The following is a 20,836-nucleotide window of genomic DNA, read 5'->3' on the forward strand; positions in this document are numbered from 1 at the left end:
CGCCTCCATAACACCATATGATTATATATGCAACATATATTATTTATATACTACATGAACCCGTATTAATATAAAATTATATATATAAACATAATTATTTTTTATTAAACATAATTTATTTAAAAATAAATTATTTAGTACAAAAAAAAAAGAGACCACTTTTGGCGACTAAACATAATTTTAGCCTCCAATTCTATACTTTTGGCTACTAATTATTTTTTAGTCGTTAAAAAATAAATTTTCCGTGCTAAAATTACCAGTTTTGGCGACTAAACTTCTTTTAAGTCGCCAAAAAGCTCACTTTTGGCTACTAAATATGTTTTTAGTCGCCGAAAAGCTCACTTTAGGCTACTAAATTTTTTTTAGTCGCCAAAGGGCCTTACTTTTGGCTACTAAAATGTTTGTAGTCGGTAAAAGCCTCACTTTTGGCTACTAAACATGTTTTTAGTCGCCAAATGCCTCACTTTAGGCAACTAAATTATTTTTAGTAGCCAAAGGTCCTTACTTTTGGCTACTAAAATTTTTTTAGTCGGTAAAAGCCATATATTGGCGACCAAATAGATTTTTAGTCGCCAATACCTATACATTTGGCTACTAAATTGTTTTAGTCGCCAAAAGTCTTCACTTTTGGCTACTAATGCTTTTTTAGTCGCCGAAAATGCTACTTTCAGCGACCAAAGGGGATTTTTTAGTCACGGAAAATGCTTTTTCTTGTAGTGAGAAATTTAGAAGATTCTAAAACATCTTATAAGGTTCTAGAATATTGGAGTTTGGAGAAATTTAGAGAAATCTAGAAGATTTTAGAGTATTTTAGAGGCACTAGAAAAAATTAAGATTTTAGACACCAAAATTTGGTGGCAAAATTATTTTTTAGAGACCAAATATTTTTGTTGCGAAAACTATCATTATAGTTTTAGCAATGAAAATTGAAAATTAGTGATGAATTATTATCTTTTCGGGGACCAAATTTTTTATCTCAAAAAATTAACCTTTTTGAGACCAAATTATTTTGTCCCTAAAAGTATATTTATTAGTAACATTTTCAAAATTTTGTCACTAAAAGTCTTATTTTTTATTTTTTGGGATAACTTTTTAGCGACTATCCTCACGACAATAGAAATTGATCCCTAAATGTCTTTTGCAACAAAATTTTCAATTTTAGGAACCAAAAAATTTGATCTCTAAAACGCTTTTATGTTGTAGTGAGAAGTATAGAAAACTCTACTATATACTAGAATAGTTTAGAAAATTCTAAAAATAGTGAAAAGCATGAGTGTATACTTGAATATTTTAGAGGCTTAATAATAGCATGTGGATCAAAATGATAATAACCATCCATTAAGGAGATTGATGGCTATATATAAAGGGAAGTGACCCTTTTGGAAGCTATAAAGTGGAGTCAAGTACTCAAGTGTGAGTGATTCAAAGCAAGGTATCCTTGAGAGTTTCCTTTTTATACTTGAGTATATGTTTGTATTTAATAAAGATTCACTTTTGTTGAATCCGTTGTGTCCCAACTCAACAGCTCATTTAGGCTAAACCCAAAAACCCTGTATAAATCTTGGAAAATAATTAAGAAAATATCCAAACCCTACTCACCTATTGTCAAGCCTTCAATTGAAGAAATGGAAAAACTAAAAAACCCACCTATAACGATTCTAGCTTAGACCTGACCCGTGTATTATTTCGGATATGGATTCCTTGTTTTATAGTTCATACCCTTATACATCTTATTCTTGATTGAGTTGGTTATTTGGATGCCGTTGTTGCGTTTGGAACAGGTTGGGAGTTCGTTTTTCAAAGTAGTCCTTGCCTAGAATTTTGCTCGTTTACTTGAGCGAAGCTTCTTGCGCTCAAGCAATCTTTTACAGTTTGCAAAACTACTGAGAGTTTGATATCTGGGCTCGAGCGACGCTTCTTGCACTCGAGCAAACCTCTACAGGTCTGAACTACTGGGATGTATTGTGCACTCGAGCGACTGTTCTTGCGCTTGAGCGATGTCTTCAATTGTGTCTGTGCGCTCGAGCGAGTTGTCTCACTTATTATGTCTGGTCGCTCGAGTATATTAGTCCGTAAAAGTTACTTTTTGGATCATTTTTTCATTTCTCTCTCTCTCTCTAAACATTTCAAAACCCTAGATCTACTATCTCTCTCTCTCTCTCTCTCTCTCTCTAAAAATCACCTTTAAACCTCAAATACACCCTCACCCTTTGATCTCTACACCTTTGTCCTTTGGAGAAAAGATAGGTAACATTGAGAGCTTCGTTTTAATTTGAGAAATTCATGTTTTCTTCAACATTGAGTTTTGGGGCTTTCTCCTCTTCCAGAGTTGAGGTAAGGATTTTTTTAACGGTATGTATGTTGTTTAGCTTCGTTATGTGTTATTTTTGTTAGTTATGGGTTTTCAAAAAAAAAAAAAAAAGATTTGGATATATATTTATTAATGCGCAAATTTGGGGAAAAATACTTTTTTCAGTTATGATTTGGGATTAGTAACCTAGTGGTTGTTGTGTTATGTATTTTTGAAGAAAACATTTGGTTTTTGATGGGTTTTTAAAGGTTAATAAAAAAACTAGGGTTTTGGGTGTTTTTTTTATGGAAAAAGAACAAAGTGGAATGGTTATAAGATTTTAATTGAAATGAGGTTTGGTTGAGAAATGTTTGAATTATTGGAAAAATACTAAGTATTATTTACACTTTTGAAATAGTGGTTTCGTTGGAAATGATATGAACGGTTTTGGGAAAATTGTATATTTTCGGTGGAGATTTACAAGACTCGTGAGGAGTGTGAATGTTGTTTGGAAATTATCATGATTTTGTATAAATCATTTGAGATTTTGGTTTGGCTACAATTTTGGAATATTATTCTTGTTGTTGTATTTTAATTAGAGATAATTGTTTTGGCAAGCGGTGGAGGGTTGTATTGATTGCTGTAGAAACTTCATGTGGATTAGGAAAAGGGAAATGTTTACAAATCATACATCGCATTGTGCATATCATGGATTTGTAACTAGAGATTTCACATTTCGAAAAAAATGTAATGTTATTTTGAGATACATATATTGACTTATCGAAATGGTAAATACAGTGGTGCAGCTATGAGGAGGTGTTAAAACAGAATTAAGTGGACCTCTGTGTCCTTAGTGTAAGACCTAAAACCCACGCGGTAGATGCCGAGCCTTCCAAGTAATACTAGTAAAAATGGCATAGTGACTTGTATAATTACTATTATGAACACTAACCCTGGAGATTTATTCATTATATTTACTACTTAATTATTTCGAAAGAATATTGTTGATTTGGAAAGATGTTTTGGAAATCTCACATTTCATTATTTCAAAAACAGAAAATACATGTTTTATCGTATCATTTCACGTGCATTCATCTTATGACCTTGTTAAGCTTCATACATCTTATTAAGTTTATTTTTACTGGGCTTTATGCTCACCCTATGAGGGAAATCACTTTTGGGTGAACTGGTGTGCCTTCACCAAGGCGATGACTTGGGGAGATCTTGGAGCTTGAGGCTCGTATGTAGTGTTTCCTTTGGTTATTTGTTTATAATTTAAGCCACGGGTTTCTTTGTATTGAGTGGTGACTCATTGATTGTAAGGGCAAGGCCCTGGAAATGTGTAGCCTTTAAGGCATTAACTTGTAATAGTTTAATTTTATTCATTCTAATAAGAGTCCATGTTGTTGGACTAAAAGAATGTACTGAGGCACGTGTTGGAAATGATGTTGTATAATCATATCCTTGTTGTGTTCCGCATGTTGGTAATGTTATATGGGAGTAGAATGTCAGTAGCATGCCCGGGGAATACCCATGCGTGTTAAACAGTTCAGACACTTTATCTCTTTGATGTAGTCTCACTAGTGCAATGTGAAACATAGATGAGAGTCCAGATTTGGCAACTTTTAGAAAATCCATTTTATTGCAAACTTTTTGCCAGAAATGGACTGCGTTATTAGATCTCAGAGTCGCAACCTAATATTTTGGAAAATTAGGAAGCCCATGACTCGTGCCAAGGCCACTATTTGTCATAACCAAAGTTCTCTCTGTTCGGAACCTTAGGTATGAGAGGGCAAGGTCATTAATTGAGCACCCCCGCTCACCCGATCAAAAGATCGGCCTTTACTAAACCATGATATGAATTTTATTTACTTTATATGTTCATATTCCGATTATTTAATAAATCCTAAAAATTACTATGTGAAGCATAAAAGTATAGACTATGTCATTTATTTTGGAATAATTTCATTTCATATATTTTGGAAGAGTTTTGAAGATGTACAACCCAAATAAATTGAGTTTACAAACATGAAAATTCATTCAACCTAAATTCAAATTCACGAATTCATTCAACCTGAATTTGCCCAAATGAGACTCTTCGCAATAAAAGTTTCCCTTTTTGGAAACTCGCTGGAGACTATTCATTAGAAGAGTCTCATTTGGGCAAATTCAGTGGATGAATCATTAATCTAGTTTAAGATATGAGGTAATTAGATTTTTGATAGCAACAACTTAATGTTTTTGTGTCCTCGCTAAGTTTTATCAGCTTTGATTCAATAAGAAAGTTTATGAATTTCTCGCTTCATGTAGTAGTCCCTTCTATCCATTTGGTAAGAAGAGGATTGATTGACGTCTCTTTCTTTTCAATACATAGACTAACATATCGATGAAATACTTGATTTCGACAAACCCATGATAGTTATTTTGACAGTGCATCTATGAAACCTTCTTGAAAAGCTCAAGAGAGCCAATCTTCCACAGATTTTGAAGTATCCCCAATCTATAGCACAAAGGAACGATGCTTTGGTCTTCTTATATGACCCATAAATGATTTGACATTCGCAAAGTGAATATCGCATATATTATAGTAAGCATTAGGACTGTTTGTCATGTTTGAGGAATGGGTTGGGCTTCTTGATATTTAAGAAAATACAAGGCCGACACAAGATTGCACAAAGAGGGAGAGAGATCAAAGTAAGAAAGAGAAAGAAACAGTGGAGAGAGAAAGGGAGCTTTCAAGAAGGACTACTCGCTAACATAGAAATTTTGCAGAGAGATTGGATGGAGGGAAAGAGAGCGAGAGAGAGAGAGAGAGAGAGAGAGAGAGAGAGAGAGAAAGAGAGAGAGAAAGTGGGAGGGAATGGGCCTTTATATAGGCTTCAATAGATGTTCACCATGTTTGTTGGGCTTTTTGGGAGTGGGGATTTGACTAATAGTGTGATAACCCTGTCCTGTGTTATACTAATTAATCTTGATTATGATTGTGATTATATGTTTAATTTGGTTTTTAGTAGTAATTGTGTGATTATTCATGTTTTTGAAACTATATCTATTCACTGTAGGAAAATTTGTCAACTTACTACTATAAGTTAAAAATTGAAAACCGTAGAGGTTTTAGAAACTGGAATTGTATGTACCATTATGATCAGTGTAATTTTTAGAGCCTATGGCGAAATTTAATTAGAAATTGATTTGGGTCAAAATAATTAGATTCAGAACGATTAAATTAAGCTTAATTACTTAACCTTAATCAATTAGATTGGGCAAGCCTATAAATAGGCTTATATGCACTCAATTCTTTCCCTTGAATTCAATTTGGCTGAGATTTCACTCTAGAGAGAGGGACCTCAAGATAGAGAATTGACCAAGGAGCTTGGTGATCTTAAAGATTAACTCAAGAATTAACTATAATTTGGAAGATTTGAGCTACTAGGTGAGTAAATTCATGAGTTTGAGTTTGTAATTTTGTGAATTCAAAATTAAATGGTAATCAAGAACATGAATGGAGTTGATTTTGATGAATTTGAAGTCAATGAATACATGTAAGTAACAATTTGTTATGAGTCTTCATGTTTGTGTATAAGACATGTTAAATGAGTTGAATTGGAAGTCATTTAAGACATGCATCCATGAAAAATGAGGTTATGGGACTCAACTACATGTTTTGAAGATGATGAACCTATGTAAGATCATACATGCATGAGCCTCAAAATTATGAACATGGAATTGAATGATTTGAACTTGATTTTGAACGATTGGCCTCATATTGCTTATATCCTTGTGATATATAATGTGTTTCCACGTTTTTGAACCAAAAACATGAGTTTTGGGCCTTTGAATGCCAAGTTTGAACTTCAAGAACAATTCTGGAAATTCCAGAATTTGGCATGTTCGCTCAAGCGGGGAAGGCGCCGCTCGAGCGTGAAATGCTAGCTCCCAAAACTTTTGCAGACATTGATGTCCGCTCGAGCAGGGAGAGTCACGCTCGAGCGTCAATCGCATGTTTTGACTCTCAGCTCGAGCGTCCGAAGTCAGGCTCGAGCGCAAAAATAAGGCAACCAGTACTTTTGCAGACCAAAGGGGTCCGCTCGAGCGGCAGAAACCGTGCTCGAGTGGGAAGCCCTGTTTCAGAAATTTTATAAGCGTATTGTATGGCTTGTTTTCCGTTCTCTTTCACTTCTAAGTACTCTTAGGCATGCATTGAGCATTGTAAATAGATCAGGAAGATAAGAAAGAGGCCTAAAAGGAATGAATAAATTAAGAACTGATTGAATTGTTTGTGACCCAATATGTGTTATGATTTATGTAGGGTCGAACACAAGGACGAATCCATCAGCAGAACACTGTGAGTAATATCTTAGTAAAGATATTTTGAAATATGCTATTCGTCGAATTGCTTACTCCTATTTGAGTTCATAAGTTTGTTAATTTGAATTGTGGACAAACATTCGTTATACATAATTGATTGGGCCAAAGGCCGTCGGACATAATTGATTGGGCCAAAGGCCGTTTGAATGAAAAGTGATCATGATCATGACTATGAAATACGCATAGATATGAACATAAAGAGAATGGGCCTGAGGCCATTTGATACGCTTGATATGTTTAAATTGGGCCCGAGGCCGTTTGATACGTTTGATATGTTTGAATTGGATCAAAGGTAGTTTTGAATAAAGAATTGGTTAGACCAAAGGTCGTTTTGAATATGGGTACGGATGAGATTCCGATCACATGTGCACAATCATGAATATAAGAATAGTGGACCCAAGGTCATTTGGTAATACGATGTGGAGGACAGGTGGTTATTGGTACATGGATCCAATAAACCTGAAGTCAGTCTATGAATGAGTATTGGACCTGAGGTCGTTTTGTATAGATGGTAGCAAGGTTGTTTTGTTTTATATAAGAATCGGACCTGAGGTCGTTTTGCATATGGATATGATGTGTTGGACCCAAGGTCGTTTTGCTTTGTTAAGATTTGTAAATCTAATGTGAATGAGAATAGTGGTTCAAATGTTTACATTATAAGTATGACTCATTTATGAACGAATCTCATTCATTAACCTCTTTATTTTGGTATTATTCACTAGGCATTAACTCACTTTTATTTATATGTATGTAGGTGAGCAAAGGGACGTTTAACCCCAGCCTTAGTGGAGTTTAAGAAAGGAACCTAAGTTTTGTGAAGTCAGCTCAGGTGCCTCACGCAAGAGGCTTTGTTTATAATCTTTTGTTTCTTCCTTCGCTACTTCCGTTGATCATAATAGACCATGTTTGTGTATAAGCTTTCTTTGGGGTATAGCTGACTATATGTTTGAATGATCCTGGATGTACAAGATGTTAACTGTTGATATGTGCTGTGAGTTATTATCAAGTATATAGGAAATGTTTTGAACATACCATGTAAGCATAGCTCATTGGACAAAAATTTTAAGTTGCTTCCATTTTGGCCCCTTTACTCTGTTGCGTTATGTCTAATCAGGTTCGAGGCCATAGGTAATCTCTTGATTACTAGCTGGTTATGACCTTAATCCATAGGGGTGCGTTCGGGTCATGAAAAATAGTCCGGGGAAATTAGATGCCCACGTGCCCAATCATGTGAGGACGATAAATGTGGGAAATGTTTGAAGTGTCCACATGCCCGATCGTGTGAGGACGATAAATTTGAAAAGTGTGAGATGCCCACTGGCCCATTCGTGTGAGGACGGAGAATGTGGAATGGTTTGGAAACATTTTATATTCTTCTACATATATATATACTCATATGGATTTGTTTGAATAAAAATTTTGGAGCAACAGATTTTGAGATTACACATGATTTTATCAAATGTTTATATACCCTGTTAAATGTATTCTCCACTGGGCATTAGTTCATTCCTATCATAACAAATATTTCAGATTATAACGATGTACCTCCACTCAGTTAGGAATTGGTGGAGATCCTAATGGAGCACAAAAGTTTATTTTGCATGTTTTGTGTGATTATAGCCACTGGGGTTGTGTGATTATAGCCACTGAGTTTATGTGCTTGGGATAGAAATTCCACTTATGTATGCAATCAAAGCCCTAGCCTTGGAAGGTGTAAGCCCTCTTTGGGCATTTTGTTGTATCTCCTTTATTTCTTGAACTTTAATGTATTGTTATTGTTATCGCTAATGTTGTAAAGTGAAAATGTAACTTCTATGAGAAAGATAAATGCTAGACTTATGAAATAGTTGTACTTTGATTAATTTTCTATAATTCTTCTTTATGCTTCAAAATTGGAGATTAATAAAGGACGGTAATTATAAATTGGTTTAAAATATCAGGGCGTTACAAGGGGTATAGTATGCGTGAAAAATTTCAGTCAATTACAAATTGCCACGTATTACAAAGGCTTACAAAAATATGCCATAATTATTAGCAAATTAAATCTTCAAACGTGTCTAATTGGTCTCAAATCAAGATTACATGATGATCAAATTAAATATTGCCATGTGTTAAAATGATGTAGTAAGTTTTTGACTAATCAAATTAAGTCATAGTGATGGTATGACCCCCCAAAATATATTTATTTAATCTTTAAAAAAATGAAATTATAACATTTTTTTTTTTGCCATAGTAGAATATGACGAACTTGTGCAAATTTCACCACATGGTGACAAAGTGGTGCATAGTGAGAGTTTTATCACTTATAAATAAGTGAGTTACATGCTAAGGAAATCATAGGGGACAAAAAAAAAAAAAACGAGGGGTGTATGAGAGGGTGAGTCGGGATCAAAAATGAAAGTTAGGAATTAATATTGAGGTGAGTTTTATTATATTTTGAGCTACCATATACTGTTTTATGTAAAATCTATTTTATAAATTATATTAGTTTTTAAGTATGTAATTTGTTAAATGAACCCGATTTGTTTAAATATTAAACCCATGGATATAATTATTTTCTAAATGTGTTTTTGAACAATTATTTGTACATAATCATCGACCCTATGATAGTCCCGTGCCTTGGGAGGACTTTAATATCCATTAGCCTTCTGACGGTCCCATGCCTTGGGGGACTTTAATATCCATTAGCCCTTTGAATTGTCACTTTATATGACCCTCTGTTCTATTCTGTTGTCACCTTAAGTGACTCTCTATTTGTCATGGATTCATTGACCCTCTGTTCTGTTCTGTTATCACTTTTGTAACCCTCTAATGGTCCTATGCCCGGGGACTCAAATATCTGGCCCTCTAAAAGTCTCATGCATGGGGACTCAAATATCTGGCCCTTTGAAGGTCCTATGTCTGGGGGACTTAAATATCCATTGACCATCTGTTCTGTTCTGTACCGTGATTATAATTATTTTGCTTATATGATTTATGTATTATATGTTTGTTATTTATAATAATTTCTGCAAATGATTTTCTGTTTAGCCCAATAATTATCTATGGTGATTTTTATACCCTTATACTCTCAGTATAATATTTCTCACTCTGTCAGGTGCTTATAGTTGTTAACCACTTTCAGGTGATGAAGCTTAGGGAGGGACTTGTTCCCTTATCCTTATGTTGGACCAGGGCTTCAGTAGACGCAAGCACTTTGTAACCATAATTTTAGCTCCGATAATGTAAATAAATAAAAGCTCCAACATATATTTTTGATTATATAAATATTTGGGTACCTTTTTATTTTATTCTGTCGTGTTTTTTATATGATACATTTTGGTATTGACTTATGTTTTTGTCCTGTCACGATGCCTAGCCTTTAGGTACCGAGTTTGGGTCATGACAAAAGTGGTATAAAAAAAATTAAAAAAAAAAACACATCGGAGCATAGGACACATGCAAAATTAAGAAGTAGGGTAGGGAGTGTTTTGTAGGGATTCACCTTATGTAGAAATTATCATGTTTGTCCCTCTTCAATCACTACTCTATTGGAGGCAAAGAAAAGCTGAGAGGATATGTTTTGTCCCCCTTCAATCGCTACTTTGCCAAAAGCAAAGAAAAGTTGAGGGGATATTTCTATGAATAATGTATGCATTTTGTTTTGTGTGAATTAAGTGTAATGATTAAGAATTAGTATGAACGAATAGGAATTGTGGATTGGGTTCATTAAAACTTTTATTCTGTAGTTATGGCTAATGATGAAAATAGTACCGGATCAATGTCTGTTGGAGCTGAATCAATAGAAACAATAGTAGAAAAAACTGTTACTGGCTTCTTGCAAGTCTTGTAAAATAATGTAATTAATGGCATATCAGAAAACCGAGAAGGACCCAGTACAATAAAGCAATTCCAAGACCTAAAACCTTCAACATTCGCCAGGGATTCAAACCCATTGTTGGCAGAAGCTTAGGTTAGGGACATGGAAAAATTTGCCATACACTGCCCTGTACTAAAGCGCAGAAGGTGACTTTTTCCACCTTCACCCTTAAAGAAGATGCCCAAGAGTAGTGGCTTCTTAACCTGGAAAGAGAAAAGATTAGGACTTGGGCAAGGTTTCTAGAAGTCTTCTATGAAAAGTATTTTCTAGACTTGCTACGAGAGCAAAAGGCGTCGGAATTCTTACACTTAAAGCAAGGAACAATGTTAGTAGCCGAGTATGAAATCAAGTTCACACGGCTGGCACAATTTGCAACTTATGTTATTCCAACAGAGGCCCCGAAAGGCGAGGAAATTCGAAGCATGATTAGATGAAGAAATCAAAAGCAAGATCGAGGTTCTAAAATTACTAACCTATGCAGAGGTGGTACATCGAGCATACATCGCAGAGAAAGAAGTCAAAATCTCACGTTATGGTGGAATGGGTCAAAAGAAGCAATTTTGAGGAGAACCAGCTGGAGGGTCCAATTTTGCACCATCAAAAAGAACGAATACGGGATCTAGTGGCCCAACCAATTTAGCCAACCAAGGCGTTACTATCACCAGAGGTAGCACCATCCCTAACTGTCCAACTTATGGAAATGCTCATCGAGAATAGTGCCACCGGGTGAAGGGAACATGTTTCAAATGTGCTTAGATTGGTCATATGGTGAGAGATTGTCCAAACTTGACGAGTACCCCTGGATCAGTCCAAAAAATCAGAATAGAGAAAAAAGAACAGAGACGTTAAGGGAGAGATTTTGCTTTGGTGCTTGGAAACCTCGATGTTACCGAAAACGTGGTGTCACACTTTCAATATGTGTACATTCATCTCATAGTCTCATTGATTTTGGATCAACTCATTCTTTTGTTGCTCCACACTTCACTCCCAATTTAACACTAAGTCCTGAGTCCCTAGGATATGCTTTATCTGTGTCTTTTCCATCTAGTGGCTCTGCACTTAGTACTAATGTTTATAAGTCCTATGCTATATCCCTAAAAGGTGAAATTTTATATGCCGATTTGATTCCACTCTACATCAGTAGTTTTGATGTAATCTTAGGAATGGATTGGCTAACTACCAACCACGACTCTATTAATTGTACAACCAAAAAGGTCTTCCTTCAATTACCAAACTGTGGGAGCCGAATATTGTGGAGGCAATAAAGCCAAATAACAGTATGAGGACAATCAAGGAGAGAATTTGTATTCGGCCTCACCTTGGACAGTCACAAAGCTGAATAGACTAATCAGTCAAACAAGAGCCAAATAAATAAACGTTCAATAGATTAAAAGTGGGCCCGACCTTGGGGCCCAAAAGAAAATATAAATAGAGAAACATCAGCCAAAGAAAAGGTGAGAACAAGTAATATTAACTTAAGATACAAGCAACCAAGAGAGTAGATACTGACTTGTCCGTCGGAGTGCTAATTTCGGCACCCCCGACCAGAGTGTTCATTCCTTTTCAGGTGATTAGCTGAGGATCTCAGAGCATCCTACAGGATCTAGAGAGTATTTCCAAACCACTTCTCCACAATTGGTGTCGTCTATGGGAATACTCCAACACATCCGTGGCGGGCATGACAGAAGATCCTCCGGTAGTCGCTGACGACCTTACGCCATGAAATGATACCACCCCAAGGAACATGCTTGGGCCAGAGAATATTGCCGCAAGAAGAGCCTTAAACTTTGACTCACCTTCGACATCATCACAAGAGACAATGCAAGCGATTATGGAACAGGCAAAGCAAAATGAACAGAGGTTGGAAAACATGATAGCAGAGAATAAGCGCCTTCGACAGGATTTGGCCTTGGAGGTGGCAAAATCCCAACAGGCCGCACGCCAAGATCTGGGATGACCTCTAAAAAGGGATGGTTGACGACCTCAAATTAGGAGACATGATAATGGCAATGACTCAAACTCATCGTCTCCAGACTCTAAAAAGAAGGGACGAGTAGAAGTCTCTAGCTCTTCCGAAGGAAGTCCGCATGCACGGAATAAGAGAAGAAGAAATGATTCAGACGAAGAGGATCAACATAACCCCTTTGTGTGACGGATCGCAAGGTCAGTACTACCCAAAAAGTTCAAAGCTCCACCGTTCACCCTAAACGACGGAAAATTAGATCCCACTGATCACATCCATCATTATAAGCAAGCTATGACGCTGCATGCAGACGACGAGGCCCTCATGTGCAGAATATTTCTGAGCAGTTTGGGACCATTGGCCGTCAGATGGTATTATAAATTGGAACCGGCATCGATCAAGAGCTTCCATTAACTCCAAAAATCCTTCAGGGCAAGGTTCATCACCAACGAGGTCTAGTCGAAACAAGCCGATTCTCTCTGGGCAATGCAAATCCAACCAGGGGAAACCTTGTGTGCGTATTCGGTGCGCTATTGGGAATACTTCAATCTCGTAGATGACGCCTGCAATGACTCCATGGCCATCACCGCCTTTAAAATGGGGTTGCATCCTGATAGTGCCCTTCGTAGTTCCTTGACTAGAAGGCCCCCCAACACAGTTTGGTCGTTTATGAAGAAAGTCGAGGAATACTGCAAAGTGGAAGATGACGCCCTGTGGGTCAAAGCCGGGCACAAGACCAACAAGACGACCACATCTGAAATCGTTCAGCCGATAAATTCTATACCATCGCGAAGCCTTGAACCACAGAATCGGGCTAAACGAGACAAAAGATGAGATTTGGGTCGATCAAATGACCAATGTTCCCACCGAGCTAATGAACAACTTCAAGTGGATAGCAGGCGCACAAGGCGTGCCGATAAGAAATATACGAAGTTGTTAGAGCCGATCAGCATGGTTATGTCTAAAGTTCAACACCTTCTGTTCTTCAAATGGCCACCCAAAATGATCAGACCTCCCGACACGAGGAGACGGGATAGGCAATGCGAATATCACAAGGATCACGGTCATGATACTGATAGTTATTATGCGTTGAAGGATCATCTGGAGGAGTTAGTACAAGACGGTCGGCTTAAGCAACACGTCCGAAAGGACAACTCAGCCAAAACAGTTGCTTTACGGCAGGATTCACCTCCACTCGACGTAATCCATATGATATACAGCCTGCCGATGGCATCCGCAGTACATACAATTCAGTCACATCCTAACACCCAAAAGCAAATCACATCGGCGAAATGGCCCCATGAAGTTGCGAGCATTACTTTCGATGACTCTGATTTGGTCGGCGTGACGCTCCCCCACATTGATCCCTTGGTCATCGAACTACGCGTAAATCGATTCACTATTGAGCGTGTTCTCATTGACTAAGGGAGTACTTCAGAAGTTATGTACTACAAGATCTTCATCAAACTTGGCTTCATGGAGTCGAACCTGTCTCCAGCTCATTATCCGCTATTCGGCTTCAACGCTAATCCGAAATATCCGTTGGGCAAAATCACGCTGCCAGTTCGAGCAGGCTCTCGATCAGTGGATGTGGAATTTTTGGTTGTCAAGCTTCCTTCGCCGTATAATCTCATCATGGGACGAACTTGGCTGCATACCATGCAGGCCGTGCCAAGCACCTATCATTAACTACTTCGCTTCCCGACTGAACACGACATTGAACAAATTCGTGGTTCCCAGAAATCGGCACAGGCATGCTATCTTCTTGCCGTAAAGATACCGAGAGAGTTGGAAGTGAATTCAATTAAGGTGCCAGATCAAGAGAGCCTCGACGATGTTGAGTGGCTCCCAAGTGAAAAGGCAATTGAAGCCCTGGATCGAGTTGAAATTGACGAGAATCTTGACAAGTTCTTTATGGTCGACGCTTCCCTGAATAGAGCTGACAGGCAGCAGCTAATTTCCTTCTTACTTAGCAACCTTGATGTATTTGCGTGGTCACCATATGAGATGCCGAGGGTGGATCCATTTATTTCTCAGCACCGTTTAAACATCGATTCTAAATGTAAGCCGATCATTTAGAAAAGCCGGCGGTCGGCCGCAGAACACACTACTGCAGTTGTTGAAGAAGTTGACTGGTTGCTTGATGCTGGGGCAATCCGAGAAGTGACCTATCCTACATGGCTGTCAAATACTGTGGTTATAAAGAAGAAAAATGGGACTTGGCGTGTTTGTGTGGATTTCACGGACTTAAACAAAGCTTGTTCCAATGACTGTTTTCCCCTCCCCAGAATAGACCAACTCGTAGATGCCACGGCATATCATCAACGTATGAGTTTCCTAGATGCCTACAGAGGGAGGTCACACCAGGTGGGGGGGGGCACTATATATAATATTACTAGTGCCCCCCTGTTGAAATTGTACCCGATAGGCAATTTCATCCGTCGATGGACGTACGGATGATGACGTGTAAGGTGGAGATTAAATCCGTACTCACACCAAATAGTAATCACTATTTGGTGTAAGTGGTGTGAGTAGACGTGGCCGGATCTTGTCCACCCACGTGTCACGATCGTGGTGGTTTTGCTTGGAGATAAAGCAAAGTTGCACAGAATTCCGCGTGAATGAACAGTAATGGGCGGGAATTCAAATTTTAAATTCCGAATCTCCGTATTTACAGCTGTCTATATATCTGGGTCCTGCCTCAAAGTTCCATTTTTGGGGGCATTGCATCTAACCAACTACTGTCCCCATTTGTTAATAAAATACAAGGAATTTCTCCTCTAATAGTGAGATCTGGTTGGAACTTAACAAATACATGGAAATCTCTCTGGCAGCCTACTAAATTCTTCATTAATTCGGTAGGGATTGTCGAGTATTTGATGTCGTCTATGACGTTGTAGACGGCGTCTTGGTCGTAGTCCTTGAAGCTTATTCTGCCGGAGAAGTAATTGTGTCGTCCGAGGCTTCTGGCCCAGGCGGTTTTGCCTGTTCTTGAGGGTCCTTCGAGGTAGAGGGAGATTAGACGGTAATGACAACATTCACACTGGTGTAAGAAAGATGTCCCACCGATTACGTCACAAAATACCCCCAATTAAAAACATTTTCCAGGGATCATTACAAAAAAGAGAGGCCCCCAAATTGCCATGCATCTGGAGGACCAAGACAAAACTGCATTCCTCACCCCAAGAGGAACCTATTGCTATAAGGTTATGCCTTTCGGGCTGAAGAATGCGGATGCAACTTACCAAAGACTAGTCACTGCCATGTTCAAGGAGCAACTCGGCCATACTATGGAAGTCTATATTGACGATATGGTGGTCAAGTCCAAAGAAGAGCGAACTCATCTAACCGATCTAGAAGAGACATTCGGCATTCTGCGCAAGTATAAAATGAAGCTGAACGCTTCCAAATGTGCATTTGGGATCGGATCTGGAAAATTCCTTGGCTACATTGTTAACCACCGTGGAATCGAAGCCAACCCGAGGCAAATCACAACAATTCTAGAACTCGGCTCTCCTCAGTCAGTCAAAGAGATTCAAAAACTGATGGGGATGGCCGCCGTGCTCAACAGGTTTATCAGACGTTCCACAGATCGCTACCAAAAATTCTTTCATACCCTTCGGCACGGTAAAGCTTTTGAATGGACCCCTGAGTGCGAAACCACTTTGAATGGTTTGAAGGCTTACCTCCAATCAGTTCCACTCTTGACAACACCTGCGGCATGTGATCTGCTCATTTTATATCTAGCAGTTTCCAACCAGGCCGTCAGCGCCGTATTGCTAAAGGAAGAACTGGGGGAGCAGCGGCCAGTTTATTATGTAAGCAAAGCAATGGTTGACATCGAAACACTCTACCTTTCGTTGGAAAAACTCGTCTTTACTCTCGTCATGGCAGCAAGAAAATTGATGCATTACTTTCAGGGGCATACCATTGGGGTACTAACAGACTACCCCCTCCGGTCAGTACTTCGCAGTACAGAAGCCTCAGGGCGCATTTCAAAGTGGGCTTTTGAATTCGATCAGTATGATATTCAATTTCTGCCTAGGACCTCAATCAAGGGGCAAGTGCTCGCCGACTTTGTGGCCGAATTTGCTGGAGGCCTCGCTGACTTTAAGTCTGATCAAATTCAACCTAAGCCGAACTGAAGAATTTATGTTGGGGACATTGGCAGTTGTATTGTGATGGATCGTCCAACCAACGTGGCAGTGGGGCGGGCGTAATGATCATGGCTCCCGACGGGGCAGTAATCGAGCAGGTTATCAAATTGGGCTTCGAAGCATCGAACAATGAGGCCGAATATGAAGCATTGTTAACCGGCTTATAGAATACACTTCTCCTTGGTGCTCGGCATCTGCTTATCTTCTACGACTCAAAGCTAGTCATCAACTAATTGAAAGGGGAATACGCAGCCAAAAATGACCGTATGGCAGCTTACATGAAAATGGTGAATTCTTTGCTAGAAAAATTCGACCATCATGAACTAAATCAAATAACCCGAGATCACAACACACACGCCGACGCCCTAGCTTGCCTAGCCTCCACCATCAACTTAGAAATTAAACGGACAATTGAAGTAGGATTCATCCCGCCGAGCATTGCCCTCCCAAAGTCAAGTTAGATCAATATCATAGAATCAGGTCCAAGTTGGATGGACCCTATCACTGCATTTCTATTTTCCGAACAGCTCCCAACGAATAAAAAAGAAGCGCACAAACTGCAACAAAGCCCTGTGACATTACCTAGATTCGCAGGGGAAGCTCTACAAAAAATTCCTTTCTGGTCCATACCTAGAATGCGTTCATCCGGATAAAGTCGAAGAACTCTTGACTGAAATACACGAAGGTAGTTGTGGTGCCCATTCTGGTGGGTGTTCTTTGGCTCATCGAGCTATAACACAGGGATACTACTGGCCGACCATGAGAGCTGATGCCAAGTGTTACGTTATGAAATGTGAACAGTGCCAGAAGTTTTCCCCTTTAACTCATTTGCCTGCTGAGGAGTTGAGCTCAATCACCAGCCCTTGGCTGTTTGCTCAATGGGGGCTTGATATCATCGGGCCGTTGCCTCGGGCCCTAGGGAACAAGCGATTCTTGATAGTTGCGACAGATTACTTCACAAAATGGGTCGAAGCGGAGGCACTGACACACATTCGAGATACGGATGTTAGGCGGTTTGTATGGAAGAATATCATAACACGATTTGGCATTCCAAGAGCACTCATTTCAGACAACGACACCCAATTTGATTATGGAGTCTACCGAGAACTATGCAGCACGTATGGTATTCGGCCCTATTTCTCCACCCCGGCTTATCCACAGAACAATGGTCAAGCTGAAGCCTCCAACAAAGCCATCTTGGACGGCATCAAGAAGAGGCTGAAGAAAGCTAAAGGCAGATGGGTTGAAGAATTGTCGAGTGTATTATGGGCTCATTGCACCACTCCGAGGCAATCCACTGGGCAAACGCCGTTTGTTTTATGCTTCGGAACCCAGGCAATCATCCCCCTAGAGATCGACCTCCCAACCCTGAAATCGAAAGTTTTTATATGGGCCGAAATGACATGATATTACCCTGGATTTGACTCTGATTGAAGAATGACAAGATCGTGCACTTGCATCCATGGCGCGATACCAGTAACAGCTTGCTAAGTCATATAATCAACATGTTCATCTATGTTGTTATACACCGGGAGAATTGGTCCTCAAGAAAGTACTCCCAGTTGCCAGGAATCCGGCCGACGAAAAACTAGGTCCTAACTGGGACGGCCTCTATCAGATCGATTCAATTACGGGAACAGGGACATATCGGCTCAAAGACATGTCCGGGAGAAGTCTACCGCGTCCTTGGAATTCCACGCATTTGCGTAAATTCTATCATTAACCTGACTTGTGGGGCATGATAACTTTTTTTGAATGTTCGTTGTGCACAAACTTTCACTTTTACAATGCAAGAATACTTATTTCACTATGTGCAATTTTAGTTTGAAGATGAAAGCCTCCGGATTCAGAGTGCCCTTCGTGGAATCCACGATTGGCCAAGTTAAAAAGCCTCCGAATTCGGAGCCCCATCAGCGAATGACACTTTTGGGCCAAGTAAGCCTCCGGATTCGGAGCACCCTTCGTGATTAACGATTGGCCAAATTAAAAAGCCTCCGAATACGGAGCCCCATCAGTAAATGACACTTTTGGGCCAAGTAAGCCTTCAAATTTGGAGCGCCCTTCGTGATTAACGATTGGCCAAGTTAAAAAGCTTCCGAATACGGAGCCCCATCAGTGAATGATACTTTTGGGCCAAGTAAGTCTCCGAATTTGGAGCGCCCTTCGTGGAATCCACGATTGGCCAAGTTAAAAAGCCTCCGAATACGGAGCCCCATCAGTGAATGACACTTTTGGGCCGAGAAAGCCTCCGGATTTGGAGTGCCCTTCGTGATTAATGATTGGCTAAGTTAAAAAGCCTCGGAATACGGAGCCCCATCAGTGAATGACACTTTTGGGCCGAGTAAGCCTCCGGATTCAAAGCGCCCTTTGTGGAATCCACGATTGGCCAAGTTAAAAAGCCTTTGAATTCGGAGCCCCATCAGTGAATGACACTGTTTGGCCAGTAAGCCTCCGGATTCGGAGTGCCCTTCGTGCTCCATGATTGGCCAAGTTAAAAAGCCTCCGAATACGGAGCCCCATCAGTGAATGACACTTTTGGGCCGAGTAAGCCTCCGAATTTGGAGCACCCTTCGTGATTAACAATTGGTCAAATTAAAAAGCCTCCGAATACGGAGCCCCATCAATGAATGACACTTTTGGGCCGAGAAAGCCTCCCGATTCGGAACGCCCTTCGTGATTAATGATTGGCCAAGTTAAAAAGCCTCCGAATACGGAGCCCCATTAGTGAATGATACTTTTGGGCCAAGTAAGTCTTCGGATTCGAAGCGCCTTTCGTGGAATCCATGATTGGCCAAGTTAAAAAGCCTCCGAATTCGAAGCCCCATCAGTGAATGACACTTTTGGGCCGAGTAAGCCTCTGGATTCGGAGCGCCCTTCGTGATCCACGATTGGCCAAGTTAAAAAGCCTCCGAATACAGAGCTCCATCAGTGAATGACACTTTTGGGCCGAGTAAGCCTCCGGATTCGGAGCGCCCTTTGTGATAAATGATTGGCCAAGTTAAAAGCCTCCGAATTCGGAGCCTCATCCGTGCTAGACACGTTTGGGCCGAGTAAGTCTCCGGATTCAGAGAGCCCTTCGTAGAATGCACGATTGGCCACGTTAAAAAGCCTCCGAATTTGGAGCCCCATCCATGCAGGGCATATTTGGGCCGAGTGAGCATTCGGATTCGGCACGCATTTCATGAGTTATGATTAACAAGCATAAACGTAGTTGATGAAAGATGGAAAATGATTGATAATATGTTTAAACGTAAACTAAAACAACATGCAACATAAACTGAAATGACATGCAAACATGTAAAATAATATGTTTTATTGAATTAATCGATAATACCTAATTCGCTCCTAATCTATGTTAGAGCGATATAATATGTTTAATTTTATTCGACATCCCCCTTGTCATCCCTCCTCTCGCCTTCGAAGGCCGCGAAGGGAAAATGACAACTCTAATATAATGGTGACGCCGAATCAACGCCTGTTACCCAGAGAGCCTCTGCGGCCTCGAGAGCCTTGATCCACCCGTGCTTAAACCCACAGTTTTCACATCGGCAAACCTCCTCGGCGAACTTTTCCTTAGTCCTCTGTATCCCAACTTTCCAGCCATCGTAGAAGCCTTGTTCATAAGACCTACCCTTTGCGGCCTCTATCGCAAAAATGCTCGCCGTATCATGATCAGCAATTGCATGACTTATAAGCCGTTGGGTCACCATTTCCTCCATAATCGGGTTAGCTTGTCCGGCTGATTGTGTCTTGGCGATTTTGACCTTTCTTAGCTCGTGCTCAGCCTTCTCCGCGCGAGCTTCTAAGCTTCGAATGTATTCATCCTTCTACTCTATCTTCCGCCGCGCAGTACGAAGACACATGCCGATTTCATAGACGGTATAGAGCCCTTTCACTGCTCCATGGATGCCCTCTCGAAACACTTCGAAGTCAGGACGACCAAGCACCGACTACTAGACTTCTTGTGGGAAAATTTGTCGAGCAAACTCGACTGCCACATTTGGGTCGTGCACAATTGAATCCGCTTCCGTCATTGGTTTGTTCCCCATAAAAATTACAAAACTCAATGGGTGCGACGTTGTACTGTTTCTCCTCTCGAGCGTGGTTGAGGGGAGCTACCCCGTTGCTATTTCTCCTTTCTGGGTGACCTACTTCGACGATATGGGGACTGGAGTTTTTCATGCTCCCTCGACGTCTTG

The 20,836-nt window shown here is 40.0% G+C and overlaps 1 protein-coding gene across 1 annotated transcript in view; it reads right to left on the minus strand.

The window, feature by feature from the left end:
* LOC145798893 (uncharacterized) overlaps positions 1–20,356 on the minus strand; it is a 33,343-nt gene extending 12,987 nt beyond the window's left edge. Inside the window, exon 1 of the mRNA XM_082888219.1 lies at positions 20,120–20,356. Within this exon, the coding sequence (XP_082744345.1) occupies positions 20,120–20,356 (237 nt within the window). The remainder of the gene's footprint in view (positions 1–20,119) is intronic.
* Positions 20,357–20,836: the final 480 nt, after the last annotated feature.

Source organism: Camellia sinensis, chromosome 1, assembly GCF_055761805.1.
Source record: "Camellia sinensis isolate YWXY chromosome 1, ASM5576180v1, whole genome shotgun sequence".
NCBI classification, from domain to species: Eukaryota; Viridiplantae; Streptophyta; class Magnoliopsida; order Ericales; family Theaceae; genus Camellia; species Camellia sinensis.